General features: G+C 40.2%; 1 protein-coding gene across 4 annotated transcripts in view; it reads left to right on the top strand.

The window, feature by feature from the left end:
• CFDP1 (chromatin remodeling protein CFDP1) overlaps positions 1-16,074 on the top strand; it is a 121,655-nt gene that overhangs the window by 10,136 nt on the left and 95,445 nt on the right. For all 4 annotated transcript variants that reach the window (XM_086688879.1, XM_086688880.1, XM_025920655.2 and 1 more), the window contains 3 exons: positions 806-1,025; positions 1,563-1,690; positions 13,225-13,344. In XM_086688879.1, the coding sequence (XP_086545005.1) occupies positions 806-1,025; positions 1,563-1,690; positions 13,225-13,344 (468 nt within the window). The remainder of the gene's footprint in view (positions 1-805; positions 1,026-1,562; positions 1,691-13,224; positions 13,345-16,074) is intronic.

Here is a 16,074-nt window from a genome sequence, read left to right on the forward strand (position 1 = left end):
AAAAAATTTTTAATAAATATTAGCAAATTGCATTCCATAGGCCTGCTACTGAATTACACCCCCGCCACCACCAAATTATGAAAATTTTGACAGGCTATTTAGCTCAGATAAGAGAATCTTCCATAGAAATCTTTTATCTCTCTTTGATTAGTATTTATATCTTTTTGGGCATTGAAGCAAAAAAGTAGATTATCATTTATAAAAAAGGAAAAAAGATTTTCATAATGAAAATTGAAGTCAGAATAGTCTAAGAAGCAATTCACTCTTTTAGGTCTTGGGCCCAGTTCTCTGGTCCTTGAGTTTTTCTGTATGCCAGCTTTCATATTTTCAGAAAGTGGGAAAAAACATGGATTTTTTTTTTTTTTTTTTTTTTTTTTTACCTCCTGAGAACTCTAGGAAGAAACAGTGCCAATAAATTTGATGCTCTCCTCAATAGAACATGTTCTCCAATTGGAGTATATGTTCTTGGAACACACTTCCTGGACAGATTGATTCTGTGAGGTGATTTTGGGTGTTTTCTTCGTGAAAATAGCTGGTCCTGATTTAGAAGTAAATCACTATATTTTGAGTCTCAGTGTTTGGGGAAATTGCTAACTGTATGAGCTCAATTCTTTCCTTCCACAGAATCTCAGCTTACCTCCCCTGCCTTCCCCAGGGGGGTGGTGGGGTGTTAATCAGTAGTCCTCAGATTTTAAAGTTTTCTCAGATTTGCAACAGTATGTTTGGAATCGAGGAGGGGATAGCTGAAATAATTTCACATTATCTGTCTTGTCTTTCCTTTTCCTCGTGACTGTTGGTGATTTAGGAAGAGAAAACAAGGTGGCCTCTCATTAGCAGAAGAGGACGAGGAGGACGCCAACCAGGACTCTGAGGGAAGTAGCAGTGAGGACGGAGATGCAGCTGCGGAGCAGGAAAAGGACATTGGCTCAGACGACGCAAGGAGGAAGAAGGAGGATGAGCTCTGGGCCAGCTTCCTCAACGATGTAGGACCAAAGCCAAAAGTGCCCCCAAATACACAAGTTAAAGTAAGTCGATAGCCAAACGAGGTGTAGACTTTCCGGAAATACCCTAAGTTCCCCGGATAGACTTTTATTTCCAAACTGAGATTTGATGCTTACAGCAGAAGTCAGACCAGATGCCTTTTTTTTTTTCCTTTTTTCCATTTATTTATTTTTGAGAGATTGAGAGAGGCAAACTGCAAGTGGGGGAGGGGCAGAGAGAGAGGGAGACACAGAATCCAAAGCAGGCTCCAAGCTGACAGCACAGAGCGCAATGCAGGGCTTGAACTCACAAACTGTGAGATCATGAGCTGAAGTTGAACGCTCAACTGACTGAGCCACCCAGGCACCCCGTGACCAGATGCCTTTTAAAAAGAATTCTAGCAAAAAGCAAAGCATTCCCTATGGTAGAAAAAGCAAGCCTTTCTAATCAAATACATTTCCAGTAGGTCTTCAGTTTGGAGGTGAAACATTTCAGAATAGCCCAAAATAGCATGTTGGGATGGTTCTTTTAGGTTTCATCCTTATGTGAAACTGTGATGGTATCTCTTACCTTTTTCATAGAGTGGAGGGAAGACTGAAGGGACGGGTTCAAGTAAATTGTTGGTCAGAGCAGAAGAGCTGGAGAAACCTAAAGAAACTGAAAAAGTTAAAATCACCAAGGTGTTTGATTTTGCTGGTGAAGAAGTCAGGTAAGGTGACCGTTACAGACTTTGAAACTAGTTTGTTTAAAAGTGAGCATCTTTCTGAATGGTGTTAGACATCTGGCTTCATTCTACTCTATCATCATAATATTTTGGAAGAGTTTTGTTTTCCACTGCAGGAAAGTGGTGGTTCCATGAATTATCAGGGAACATGATGTAGTTGTAGGTATTGTGAAGTGTCTGAGAGAAAAAAAAAAAAAAGAGTTAAGTATTTGGTTCCACTTATTGCCATGCCTTGTGACTTTGGCTGAGTCATTTTTCGCAGGAGTCATTTCTCCCATTTTCTCCCCAAAATTCATATTGGAAAAAAGAATTTGGCATTATTAGTTTTATAAATTGTGTGGAGCAGAACTTTTTATTTTTTTAAAAATATTTTTCCCCAACTTCTTCTGAAAGATTTCACACAGCATTATGCTACAAGAATTAGTATTACAATGAGTACCCGTATACCTATTATACACATTCACCACTTGTTAATGTGTGGCCTCTGTCTCCATCATCTAGATCTGTATTATTGTCTTTTTGTTTTGGCTGAACCATCTGAGAATTGCTTGTAGTCATCATGATGCTTCACTCTTAAATATGTCTGCACAGTTTCCTAAGAACGCGGGCATTCTTCTTCATGGTATAACGTAACTGTTACATCCACTAAATTTCACATTAATGCACATTATTATCTAAATCTGTGGTGAAGGATGCTGATTTACAATTTTCAACTTGCTGCAGACCAATACTCTTATAAAACACAATAAAAAGGAATTGCTAGAAAAATAAATTTAAAAGAGAAAATACAAGCCCAAATTTTTAACAATGAGATTCAACAGATACAAATATACATTTCAATAAATATAGTCTAAATGAACATCAGATAGGAATAGGAAGAGATTTATATAGTTCTGCATGCTGTTTATTGAAGGTGGGAGTATAAATAATTAGTACAGGGAATCACTGTTCTGTTTATACGTTTACATTATTCTATAATAAAAACAAAACAAAAAACCAGGAGTAAAATATCAGTTCTCAATACTTAACATCTAGATGCACACCTTGAATACATACTTGTATATATTAATTTTTAGTTTTTTATGTGACAAAATAGCTCATTTCTTTGTTAATTTATTGTGTCTATGATGGATACATGATCGCACTACTGGAGGATAATGGATATGTAAATTCTGTGGGTTTTTTTTTTTTTTATGTTTATTTTTGAGAGAGAGAGACAGCGTGAGTGGGGTAGGAGCAGAGAGAGAGGGAGACACAGAATCCGAAGCAGACTCTAGGCTCTGAGCTGTCAGCATAGAGCCCGACGCAAGTTTTGAACCCACATACTGTGAGATCATGGCCTGAGCCGAAGTTGGACGCTTAACCGACTGAGCCACCCAGGCGCCCTGTCTTTCTTTCTTTTTCTTTTTTTTTTTTTTTTAAATTTTTTTTTCAACGTTTATTATTTATTTTTTGGGACAGAGCGAGACAGAGCATGAACGGAGGAGGGGCAGAGAGAGAGGGAGACACAGAATCGGAAACAGGCTCCAGGCTCTGAGCCATCAGCCCAGAGCCTGACGCGGGGCTCGAACTCACGGACCGTGAGATCGTGACCTGGCTGAAGTCGGACACTTAACCGACTGCGCCACCCAGGCGCCCCTCTTTCTTTTTCTTAATAATCCTCATCATAAACCCATCTCACAGATATTCTCGTGAGGATGGAAATACAGATTTTAAAACTGTTTCAGTTAAGTTCAAGATTTTTATTTTTACTTTTATACAGAATGAAGTCAGTGATACTGTATTTTCAAAGTTTATCTTTAATGCTTCATCAGTAGCCGATTCCAACAATTTGTCCTGTCAGGTTATAATTAAATTTAAGTTATATTTCAGTGGAAAACAGGAATTCTGTATGCATGAATTCCCTGTGTCTGGCTATTCTTTTGACAGAAAATGGAATTCAGAACTTTCAGTGAGACATGTTAATCTGTAGAAACTCTGTTCTTCCAGGCTTCTGGCTTTGGTTTTTATTTATAATTTATTTGCTACTGAAATCATGTTGAATCATTTCCTTGCATGGAAGTACTAAGATTATTAAAAATACAAAAGGTCAGACAAATAAGCCAAGTTATACTGTCTGATTGAGATCTTTAAAATTGGAGGCCAACTGGTGTTTTTCTTTTAAAGACACTAAGTTTATTCTGAAGCTCATCTTGTCAACAGCATTTTTCTCTTTCATAACCATTGTACCTCAGCACGCGATATAACATATGTACATTTCCGGTCAGCTTTCAGCTTAACACATATAAAGACAGGCATTGAAAAAATGTAGTGCATTAGCCTTACATAATTTACAATTTTTACTGCTGTACTAAGAACAGTGGAGTTGTTTGTTTTGGTGGCAGGATTTTTCTCATTGAAGGAAGCAGTGTGTTAATTTTATGTTCTAGCACAAGCTCCTTAATCTAATCTGTTCTCCTGTCTTGCAGCTGTGCCATTAGAACATACTCTTCGATACACTTAAATTCCAAATCACATTGTTAACAGTGCAATCTTAGTTTTATTATACAGATTGGTGTCAGTTAATGTTTGTCAACCAGAAACTGATAAAAGAATCCTTTGCATCACCCTCATGTTTAAATCACACATGTATCATAATTTTCATGTTAATAATAACCTGGCATTCTTCAAATGCATTGAAAAAACATTTTGCTAACTTAATTATCATTCTCACTATCATAAGCTAGATCTTGAAGCCTTCAAGCTGTGGTGTTATTGGAAAGTTGTACTTGAATCACCTTCTTTATCACAGATTCACCAAGCTTTCCAAGCAGACATCTTCCATAAAGTCTGACTGATGTCTTGGCGGTGGCTCATTCTTCTTTAGTTAACCAAAAGTGCTTCTTTCTCGGAGGACTACAATACACTAATTAACGTTAATGTATGGAATTTGGCACCTGTTTCTATTGGCTTTTTAGGTCAGTACTCTTTCTTTCAAAGAATTCTTTTGATTTTGGATTTATGATTTGTATATAAATACCAATGAAGTTTTGATGAATTCGTTGCCTCATTAGCCAGAACATCTGCAAAGAGCTCACTATGGTTTTAGCACTACATGATCAAAAACCAAACTCCGTGTATGAGTGCTCATAAAGTAAAAGCAGTTTGACCTTCCATTGGCCTTGTTTCTTTGGAATTGCTTCCATCATCACGTGGTTTACTACTGCTGCATTCAGAAAAGCTTTGTTTTCTTTAGAGAAATACCCAGGGAGGCTTGTTTTGCCATCACTCCATTAGGATTAAGAAAATAATACTGATTTTACTTTCTTAATTTAATTATTTAAAAAAAATTTTTTTAAGGTTTATTCATTTTTCAGAGAAAGAGAAAGCCTGAGTGGGGGGAGGGGCAGAGAGAGAGGGAGACAAAAAAATCTGAAGCAGACTCCAGGCTCTGAGCTGTCAGCACAGAGCCCGAAGCGGGCCTCGAACCCACGAACTGTGAGATCAAGACCTGAGCCAAAGTTGGACGCTTAACTGATTGAGCCATCCAGGGGCCCCGTCTTAATTTAATTTTAAACTATAAATTTAAAAAGTCACACTCGGTTAACAATTAGAATGATTGTAAAAATAATTTATAAAAATAAATGCTTATGTTTTATCACATTTTGGGGTTTTGATAAAATAACCCTAAACTATCACACGCATTATAGTGTTGCACTGTGTGTGACTAATACACTGTCACATGTGACCACCTTGCGAGTTTGACAGTATCCAAATTGTTCTGTATTCATTGAGTCCACTAGTCGTGTCTTGAATATTGTGACATTGTCACATTGCTAAACAAATTTTCAAATACTTACATTTTCTGTACCCATCTTGTATTGGACCAATAACAATTAGTTTTGTAGCCCACATTTTAAGTAGCTCTATATGCAATACTGCTCAAGTTTTTTACTAGTTTTTCCAATGATAAATTCTTTTATAGCTGTATTTCTTGTTCAAGTCCAATATCTAATCCAAGATTACACTCTGCATTTAGTATTTTTAGTCTTTTCTTGTTAAGTCCTTTTTTTAAGCCTTTCATTTAAGTATTTCGTGACACTGGTATATAGAGTTGACCCTTGGACAACACAGGTTTGAACTACATGGGTCTATTTGTAAGTAGATTTTTGTTTCCACTAAATACAGCACAGTACCATAAATGTATTTTCCTTATGATTTTCTTAGTAACATTTTCTTTTCTCTAGCTTAGTTTATTGTAAGAATACAGTATGTAATACATATGCAAAGTGTGTGTTAATTGTTTATGTTATCAGTAAGGTGTCTAGTTAACAGTAGCCTTTTAATGGTTAAGTTGGGAGCAGTCAAAAGTTACATGTGGATTTTGGACTATGTGGTGGGCAGGTAGCAGCACCCCTAACTGCTCCTTTTTCAAGGGTCGATTGTATGTTTTTTTGTTTTTGTTTTTTAATGTTTGTTTATTTTTGTGAGTGACAAACAGAGCGCAAGCCGGGGAGGGCAGAGAGAGAGGGGAACACAGAATCTAAGGCAGGCTCCACGCTCTGAGCTGTCAGCACAGAGCCCGACGCAGAGCTCAAACTCACGAACTGTGAGATCATGACCTGAATGGATGCCAGACGCTTAACTGACTGAGCTACCCAGGCGCCCCAGCAATTGTATGTTTTTAAGAGTCCATCTGTTTTTGTTTTGCAGGATGGTCCTTAGTTTGGAATTTTGCATAGTTTACTCATGATAGGCTTCAGATTCGTCACCTAGACAAAAATGCTAGGTGATGTTTTTCTTCCTAGTACATCAATAACAATAATTTAGACCACGTAGGCAATATCTATCAGAATTCTCCATTGTAAAGACACTCATTTCCCTGATAATCAATCATTTTGGGATCCATTAGATAATTCTTGATGATGTGAATTAGTAATGTTATTTTGCTGTCAGAAATCACACTGGAAACTATATATAGAGTTCTCCAGTAGAGGGTAGCAGAACACTGACAGTAAGCCTTTAATGGTTTGGAAATCGTACAAAATAATGCAGAAAGTGTTTGATACACCATTAGGAATATATAAAAATTTTTAGAACTCTTTCTTGGCTTGTATTGTTTCCCATGTGTCATATAGGGTAACCAGGAAAGATTTACAGCTTTATGATCAGCCCTACACAGGGAGTAAGAAAAGCTGGTAAATAACTGTTGTTATGAGAAATCATTAAATTTTCTGATCAAATAAATTTTGTGAATGTATTAGTATTTATATTAATGACACAAATTTCCTATTTCATTTTGTAAAGTAAGGGGATGGGAATTTTAAGTACTGGATAGGTATTTGGGAATCTGCTATTTCTATCATTTGTCAGAAGAGGGCAGCATGATGTCTTTTAAAAAAAAAGAAACAAAGAAATTGCTCAGGGAAGCACCTTTTTTTCCCCCTACAAATGTATACATTCTCATGTATACATTTCATATTCAGAAGTAATGTACATTTTTTACTTAAAAAATGTATATTGCAGAGATACGTAATGGGACAAGCAAACGTTCTCTATAACTCCTTCCTCCTAAAGAAAATAAAACCCTGTTAATAATTGGCATTTGGCAGGATTTTTTTTAACTTAGATTATTTATACTTAAAATTTAGGTATTGTAAGAAGTCCTCACATAGGAATTTGGGAGGCCTGAATTATAATTGACAGCCAGATGCAAACCTGACATATGGATTTGAGCATATCTTTTAATCCCTTGATGTCATTATTCTGCTTTTTCTTTTTCCCTTTGTATCAAGTTAAGAGCATTACTGCATCTAAGAAATATGAGAAAGAGCTAGTGATGACTGTAAGAATTTGTAAGTATAAGCAAAAGGCAGTGTTAGCACAAAGTTAGTTTTTTATGTTTAATTATGTCTTAATGATTAAGCTTTGGATTTTTATCTTTTTGTTTAGTTTTCTTTGCCCTTAAAAAATGTGTAGCTTGTAATCCTTTAGGAATGAGGAAAAATTGTTTGTTTTTTAATGTTTATTTATTTATTTTTGAGAGAGAGGCAAAGCCCCAGTGGGGGAGGCAGAGTGAGAGAGAGTGACAGAGTGAGAGAGAGAGAGAGAGAGAGAGAGAGAGATTGATTGATTGATTCATTCTGAAGCATGCTTCAGGCTCTGAGCTGTAGCACAGAGCTTGATGTGGGGCTCGAACTCAACAAGTCTCGAGATCATGACCTGAGCGGAAGTCGGACATTTAACTGACTCAGCCACCCAGGCACCCCAGGAAAATAGTAGTTTTTATTCTTCTGTATCACATAACCAGCTGAGCCAGTTAGCTCAGACTTTCCCAAATGATTCACCTTTTGGAAAAGGCCAGTCATGGAAAGTTTCTGCCTAAATAAAGACTTTTTAGGAAGTTCTGAGGAAGTGAAATGAAGTTAAAATGACATTTCTGCTGATAACGCTTGAACTGACTATTGCTAATAGTGGGTGTTTCCTGTCAGGGTTCCCTCTTGTATATTTGAAGTGGTCTATAATTTAACTGTTGTCCTTTTTTTTTTTTAAGTTTATTTAATTTTTTTTAATGTTTATTTTTGAGACACAGAGACAGCATGAGTGGTGAGGGGCAGAGAGAGAGAGAGAGAGAGGGAGACCCAGAATTTGAAGCTCCAGGCTCTGAGCTGTTAGCACAGAGCCTGACACGGGGCTCGAACTCACGAACCATGAGATCATGACCTCAGATGAAGTCAGACGCTTAACTAACTGAGCCACCCAGGTGCCCCTATTTATTTGTTTTAAGACAGTTTGTGTACGCGAGCTGTGGAGGGGCAGAGAAAGAGAGAATCCCAAGCAGGCTCCCTGGCTGTCAATGTAGAGCCTGTTAGGGGCTTGGCCTCTGTGAGATCATGACCTGAGCGGAGACCCAGAATTGGATGCTTAACTGACTGAGCCAACCAGGCACCCCTAACTGTTCTCTTCCTTGAAGAAGATATTTTGAGAGCTGAAGTTCTTACTGATTATTAAAAATGGGTTTCTTCTAGGGGCACGTGGGTGGCTTAGTGAGTTAAGCATCTGACTTTGGCTCAGGTCATGATCTCGCCATTCACGAGTTCGAGCCCCGCGTCAGGCTCTGTGCTGACATCTAGGAGCCTGGAGCCTGCTTCAGATCTTGTGTCTCCCTCTCTCTGCACCTCCCCCATTTGTGCTCTGTCTCTCTCTGTGAAAAATAAACATTAAAAAGAATTTTTAAAAAAATAGATTTCTTCCAGACATAACTATCAATGAAGAGTAAAAGTCTGCTTATGTTTTTTCTTGTTGATTCCTAAAGTCCCTGAGAGAAACATAACAGTTTACAGATGTCATTTCTTTGTGACTGTGGAAAGGACCTTGGCATTAAGAAACTAACAGAGATACTCCCATAGGCTCTGCTTTTTTCATGGTTTCTTTGTGGAACTTACTATATATCCTGTGTTGTCATGATTTATTTCATGGTTGGCTGTCCTGATGGACTGTGAGCCCCTAAAGGGCAGAGACTACGCATATATTTTTATTTATACGTTCCATATCTAACACAGCTCCTGGATCTAGGGTCTAGGTTGCTTTTCAGAAACTGTTGACCAAATTGCTTTAGGCGGCCGCGGCAAGAGCTTTGTCATTGCTGTGGTAAAACAAGTGAACAAAACAAAACATGCTTTGCATAAAGGCTTCTTTTACTTTCCTTATAGCTTGGACCGCTTGATCTTCATCTGTTATTGTGCACATTCTAAGATCTTACAGTGATGTGCCTTGATGTGGATCTTAAAATTTGCGATGTCAGCTATGCTGTGGGAAGTCAGTAGTAAAGTTTCTTTTTTTGTTGACAACCTCTAACGTATTTTCTCTTTTTCTGAAATTCCTATTCAGTTGATAATAATCATGAAACTATGCTAGGCTATGCTGTGGAAACAAACCCAGAAACTCAGCAGCTTAACACAGTACAGTTGACCCTTTGAACAGCACAGGTTTGAAGTGTGGGTCCGCTTCAGTGTGTATTTTTTCTTGTGTAATTTTTGTAATATTTTTTTCTCTTTAGCTTACTTTATTATAAGAAAATGGTGTAATACTTACACAAAATGTGTGAAATCGTTTATGTTATCAGTAAGGCCTCCTACCAACAGTAGGCTATTAGTAGTTAAGTTTGGGGAAGTAAGAGCTTATACGCATATTTTCAGGTGTGTGGGGGGTCGGTGCTCCTAACCCCATGTTGTTTGAGGGTCAGCTCTATATACATATTTCTTACTGGTGCCAAGTCCAGTCCACGTGGGCAGCCCTCCATCCTGTAACTAACTCAGCCGTGTGGAGCTTTTGAGGTTGCTGTGGTAAGGGAAGAGTGAATAAATAGATTTTCATTTAATTACCCTGTTTTCACAATGAGACTTCAGCCCTGCCCAATGAGTTTGGAAATTCTGTGGTTTTCATTTCTCCAACGAGTAATGGGGTTTTGCCAGGTTGGATGGGGGACATCATATGGTATGAGGTTCAAGAAGGGGGTCTGGGATCTAGTTGCCCCTGATACAGACTTGCACCTCATGTTAGCCCTGCTCCTCTCCTTCTCCCTTCAAAGGTTCCTGGTATTTCAATTTACTGAGCCATTCTGGAATAGCATAGTACAAATCGGCTTGCTTGTTCGCCGTTCCGTATGGCTATAGGCTTAGGTCAGAGAAAACAAAAACCAAAGCCAATTTCTACTTGTTTCTTTACTTTCTACCTTTAGAAAATTTGAGTGGCATCTTTTTTCTGTTGCATGTTTTCATCGTATCCTTGTGTAATTTTGCCCTTTGTAAATTTATTTACCACTGTGTAGTAGGGAGTGGAGAATCAAGTGTGTGTTCAGACCATCATTTCTAAGTGCAAGTATCTGCTTGTTCCTTAAAAAAAAATTTTTTTTAATGTTTATTTTTGAGAGAGGAAGAGAAGATGAGTGGGGGGAGGGCAGAGAGAGAGGGAGACACAGAATCCGAAGCAGGCTCCAGGCTCTGAGCTGTCAGCACAGAGCCCACTATGGGGCTCGAACCCACGAGCCGTGAGATCATGACCTGAGTGGAAGTCAGACGCTTTACCGACTGAGCCACCCAGGCGTGCTGAGTATCCACTTGTTCTTAATGAGCCATCTCAGGTCTGCCCCCAGATTCTACCCAGGGCAAGGAGATGCAAAGCAACTCTTTTTAGTCCAGTACCCTGGGACTCTGCATTAAGGTTTAGGTTTGGGTGTGGGTTTGTTTTGGTTGCCTCTATAGCAGTGTAAGGAATTACTTCAGAGTTTAGTGGCATAAAACAATTGTTTTATTGTAATTTCTCATAGTTCTGGAGGATAGCTGGGCTCAGGCAGCTCTCGCGCAGGGTGTCAAGCAGTTGTAGTTAGTGGCTGGATATGAAGCCACCTCGAAAGTTTCCTTGTTCTCATGTCTTAGGCCTGGACCGGAGCACGCTCTTCAGGCATCCCTTTCTGTGTGGTCTTCCTGTATGTTCTGCGTAGCGTGGTGGACCAGAGGAGCCAGGCATCTTGCATGGTAACTTGAGGTTTAGAGGTTGCATTCTCAAGAGAGAGCGCCAGGTAAGAGCTGTGTCATCTTCTCAGCTAGCCTCAGGAGTCATGTAGTGCCACCTCCACCGAACTCTGTAAATTGGCAGCACAAAGGCCCACCTGATTAAAAGGAGGGGGTGCCCTATACCTCCCTTCTCGTTGAGGTGATGTCGGGTTTTGGAAGAGCATGTGGAATGGGTTGTGGCAACGATCTTTGAGAAACAGAGTCTAGTATGGAGTTTTCTCTAGCATTGCTGCTTAATCTCTGGACAGTCTTGGAAAAGTGACTTAACTCCTTAGATTTCCTGTTTCTTGCTCATGAAATGTAAATGTGTCAGCCATTGCAACAGAAACGCTGTGTGACAAACCATCCCCAAAACTCTGGTATACAACAAGCGTTTGTTTGTTGCCTGTGTGTTTCTGAGTATCTGGGGTTCAGCTGATCTGGATTTGGCTCTAAGCTGCTTGTTGGATTCAGATCTGCAGTGTGTGTCTTTCAGCCATCTTGGACCAGCTTGAGGCGTATTCTTCTTATGGGGCCAAACGTGGGGAACTCAAGGGGCAAGTGAGAGAGCACAGACACGTTAAACCTTTTCCTGTCAGACATCTCATTGACCATTGAAGCGTGTGCCCAAGCTCAACATCAGGGGGTTAGACAAGTTTCTTCTTGCTTAACAGGAAAGGAGTGTATATTTGCTGAATGATGATCTAATCTGTGGTATAAATTCTCTGTCCTGTTTTTGACTCTTGACTCTCATTACCAAGAAGTTCATTGGGAGAGTAGAGAGACACACACACCCATTAAGCCTGATAAAGAGTAAGGTAGGACCAGATTTTGGAGGGTCTTGAATGGGAGGTTTGGCAATTTATATTTGATCCTCTGAGTAATACTGAGCCATCGCAAGAATGTGGGCAGGAGAGTAACAGAAGGTAGTGTTGCTTTAAGTCACCCCTCAAGTTTAACTTAGCCAGTCTTTCCCGGTGAAGATTCTCAATACAAAACTCTCCAACTCTTACTCTGTGCCGCTTGAGTAGGTGACACAGCGCTGAATGCAGGAATGAGATGGCTCTCAATAAGAAAACTTGCTTCTGCTCCCAAGAAGCCTGGATGGAAGGAGAGAAGAGACAGGTTTACATTCCTGCAAAGATGGAATTTATTGGATTCACCTGCCATTATTCTTGGCCAGTTTACTGGAGGACCTGGTTGAACATTTAGAGTACGATGACCTTAATCTTGGGCCCTCCTACAGATAGATTGGAATTTAAACAAAATTCCTCAGATGTTTTTATTGACTTGGCAAGACTGAGCAGGCATTAGACACTTCTCTCTTTAGCGGAGATTTCAGACAGTGTAGATAACCTTATTTGATCCTCTTAGGACTCAGTTTTGTTGAGGACCATTTTTCCAGGTTTGAAATTGGACAGGATTCTCAATCCTGTAGCTTTTTTCCACTCCCAAATGGGTGTTGATCTAGCCAGTTTTAAGGTATTTTGTTTCATCTTTCAGTTATTTTAGCTGTAAAATAGGAGCATTCTGCGGAGTATTTCCAATTGTTTATACTGTCGCTCTTCTTGAAATAATGTAGTGTTTTCCTCCCAAATATTCCATCTCCCTAATCCAACTTTTACTAGACCTTTAAATAGGAGTCCTCATCTCCACGTGAGGTGAGTGGCAGAGCCTTCTCAGCCATCATGTCGGTAGCCACAGGGGCTGTGAGTCAGCAGTGACTGCGGGAGCGTGTGGCCTTCTGGCAGAAGTAATGGAGGGGATTTTAGGGACATGAGGTACATTCGTTGTTGTTCACTTAGTAAGGGAAAAATGCCTTTCTTTAGAACTGTTGTAGTGGACTTGAATCAGAAACCTCACTCAGTAGCCAGAACTCACCGTAAGCTCAGTGGGTATTTTCCTTTCTTAGTGTCATTTATTCCCCTTAGATTTTGTTTCTCTCTTTTTATTCTTCTTGTAAACTTGACATCTGCTTCCTTGCAGGGTGACTAAGGAAGTGGATGCAACATCTAAAGAAGCCAAATCTTTCTTCAAGCAAAACGAGAAAGAAAAGCCACAGGCGGCTGGCCCCGCAGCTGTGCCGCCACTCCCTGCGGGGTCCGGGTGAGTGTCCTGCTCTCGGGCTCAGGTGCGCCTGGCGGCTGGCGAAGCGGCTTTCAGGACACGGACCCCCTTTAGCTCGTGGGACTCGCTTCCCCACAGCAGGAATTCTGCTGCCGCTTTGCCTTTCCTGAAATAGTCGCCAAAATGGAAGATGCAAAGGAAAATTAGCCTTAGGTTTCTCGTTTGATTCCAGCCTGAAAAAAGTGCTGATTTCCAGTGTTGACCACAGAGCTGAACATGTAGTAGACTTTACTTTTAAAAATCATTTTTGTATGAAAATATCAGCAGTTTATTAGAACTTCTAGTGGAAATTGGGATAGAGTACTCGGTCCCATCCCCCAAGGACCTCAGAGGACCATAGGAAGGTCAAAGCTGATTTACAAATAATTCTGTTAGCGCGTTGTCAGGAACTTAATAATTTTTCTTTCTTCATATTTTCCATATTACTTGAGTTATTTTTAGCTGAAGAGTTGAATGTTTTCCTTTGGAGGAAATAAAAATTCCCTTCCTCTTAACACGTATGTAAGATGTAAAGCATCACGGCCAATGTGAGAAGGCAGGGTGCTAGCATACAGGCACGGGAATGCGGATCCCGGCCCGGGGCCAGTGCCCATTGGCCAGCCGCTGACTTCTGTGGGAAGGCCTGTGTCCTGGAGGGTTTGAGGTGGAACAGGTCACTTCCAGGGGCTTCTCCGACCCTTCGGTCACAGTCTGTCACTTCTTCCTTCCCTCCCTAAACATACCTACCTATCTCGTCGCTACGAACGGTAAAGTTTTGTCTGGGTTTTTACATTAAAAAACAAAAATTCTTGGTTTTCTTATCAGACTATGGGCTTTTCTAGGACGGTCCTTTCTCATCTTTGCAGCCCTGGCCCCAGACAGTGCTGTGTAACCGGGTGTGTGCTCATCTAGGTTGCGTTTACCCAGAAGCAGACCCTGAGACAAAGGTTTGAGTACGAGTCATCGATGTGAGAGGTGACTCCAGGGCTTCTGGAAGGAGGTGGGAAAGGCTGAGAATGCAGCCTGGCCGGGATGTATGTTCTAGCAGGTTACTGCCGGTAGTGGCTGGTACTCACTTGGTTTTGCTAGGCATCTCAGGATGGTGGTGAACAGCTCAAAGAGGGTGAGGAGACTGGAATAGTTACCCTCTGGCTTCCACCTGTCACTGGCTCAGGGCTGCTTCTGCATGCCTGCCGCGCTCAGGCTGTGAGTTCAGGTGCTTGAGGAAGATCCTGCTCTCCAGGTGTGCCGTGATGGTGAGCACGAGGACGTGGCCAGGCCGTGTCTGCATCTGCCCTGGCCTCTTTATCTGCTCCTTATTCCATGTGTTTCTCTCCCACTGGAGCGAGTGGGTACCAGAAGTCATGTAGCAGTTACACCGAAACCTGAGAAGGAAAGGGATTTGAGAGCTTGCTACCACGGTGGAAACGACGTGAACAGAGTGGTGTGAGCAGAGTTCTCCACACTGGCCCTGTTAATAGTTTAGGCCAGTAGCTTTCAAGCTATGGTTTGCAATCATTGTTCAAAAGAAACTGGGGCTCCTGGGTGGCTTAGTCATTTAAGCAATTGACTCTTGATCTCAGCTCAGGTTTTGATCTCTCAGGGTCATGAGTTCAAGCCCCGCATTGGGCTCCACACCCAGCAAGGAGCCTACTTAAAAAAAAAAAAGAAAGAAAGAAAATGGGATAAAAAAATATCATACTGTATTATATGGTAAGTATTGTTTCATAAAATTTTTATTTTGGTTATTGATGCAGCTATGCTGAGTGACAAATGATATTTTTAGTACGGGTTGAGATTTCAAAAAATGTGAGGCTCTAGGCTGAAACAGCATGTTTTTAGCCTTATAATTGTTAAGTTGTTTGAAAGGGATTCTCTTCAGACCAGTAGCTTTCAGACTTTATTGACTGCCACTCACAGTAAGGAATACATTTTACAGTACTCTATACTATGCTCGTAAATACAGGTGTGTAAGAAAGTGAAATAAAGTTTGGTGAAATATTTACCTGTACGACGTATGGTGAATTCTGATTTTCTGTTTTACATGATTGTGTATAATAAGTGTCACTTAAAATGTCATGGGCCACTGAACTGATTTCAGAATCTATAATCTGAATTGACAGATACTCCCAAGTTACATAGACAGTCTTCTGTAGGTTTTACTTGGGTTACCAGGCTTATGTCTGGTATTAGTAAACGGTGTCTCTTGCATTTATTGTTACTGTAAAAGTTACCTGTGGATCAAGTACCAGGTAGAAATGCAAAGTTTCTTGTACCTTAGCGTCCTAGCATAGTTCATTTCACCTAGCACAACTTTTACTTCTAATCGCTTGGTATTTCTTTAAATAATCCCCTATTGATGCTTAGAGATTCTCCTTAGAAACTGTGTGTGTTTCAGAAAACACTCTGTTACTATAATTACGGAGATAACTAGAGGAGGGAGAAAGTGGGAGCTTAACAGGGTCATCTTGTTTAAGTCACTAAGTCACTCATGGAAATCTCACAGCATTCTATATCCATGCCTTCCTTTCTTAGAAAGAGCTAATAGCTCTCAAGGATAAATTGCTGAAATGGTATCTGTATCAGGGAGACCCAGCAGGAAACAGATGGCATTGTCAAAGTAGGATGCTTTGAGGAGAGTTTAATAACTCACAAAGTGATGAAAAACCACAGGGATGGAATAGTATGGTGAGCCTGGGGCTAGTAAGAATGAGGCTCCATTACCTCCCC

Source organism: Puma concolor, chromosome E2, assembly GCF_028749965.1.
Source record: "Puma concolor isolate L17-30 chromosome E2, mPumCon1.1.hap2, whole genome shotgun sequence".
NCBI lineage: Eukaryota > Metazoa > Chordata > Mammalia > Carnivora > Felidae > Puma > Puma concolor.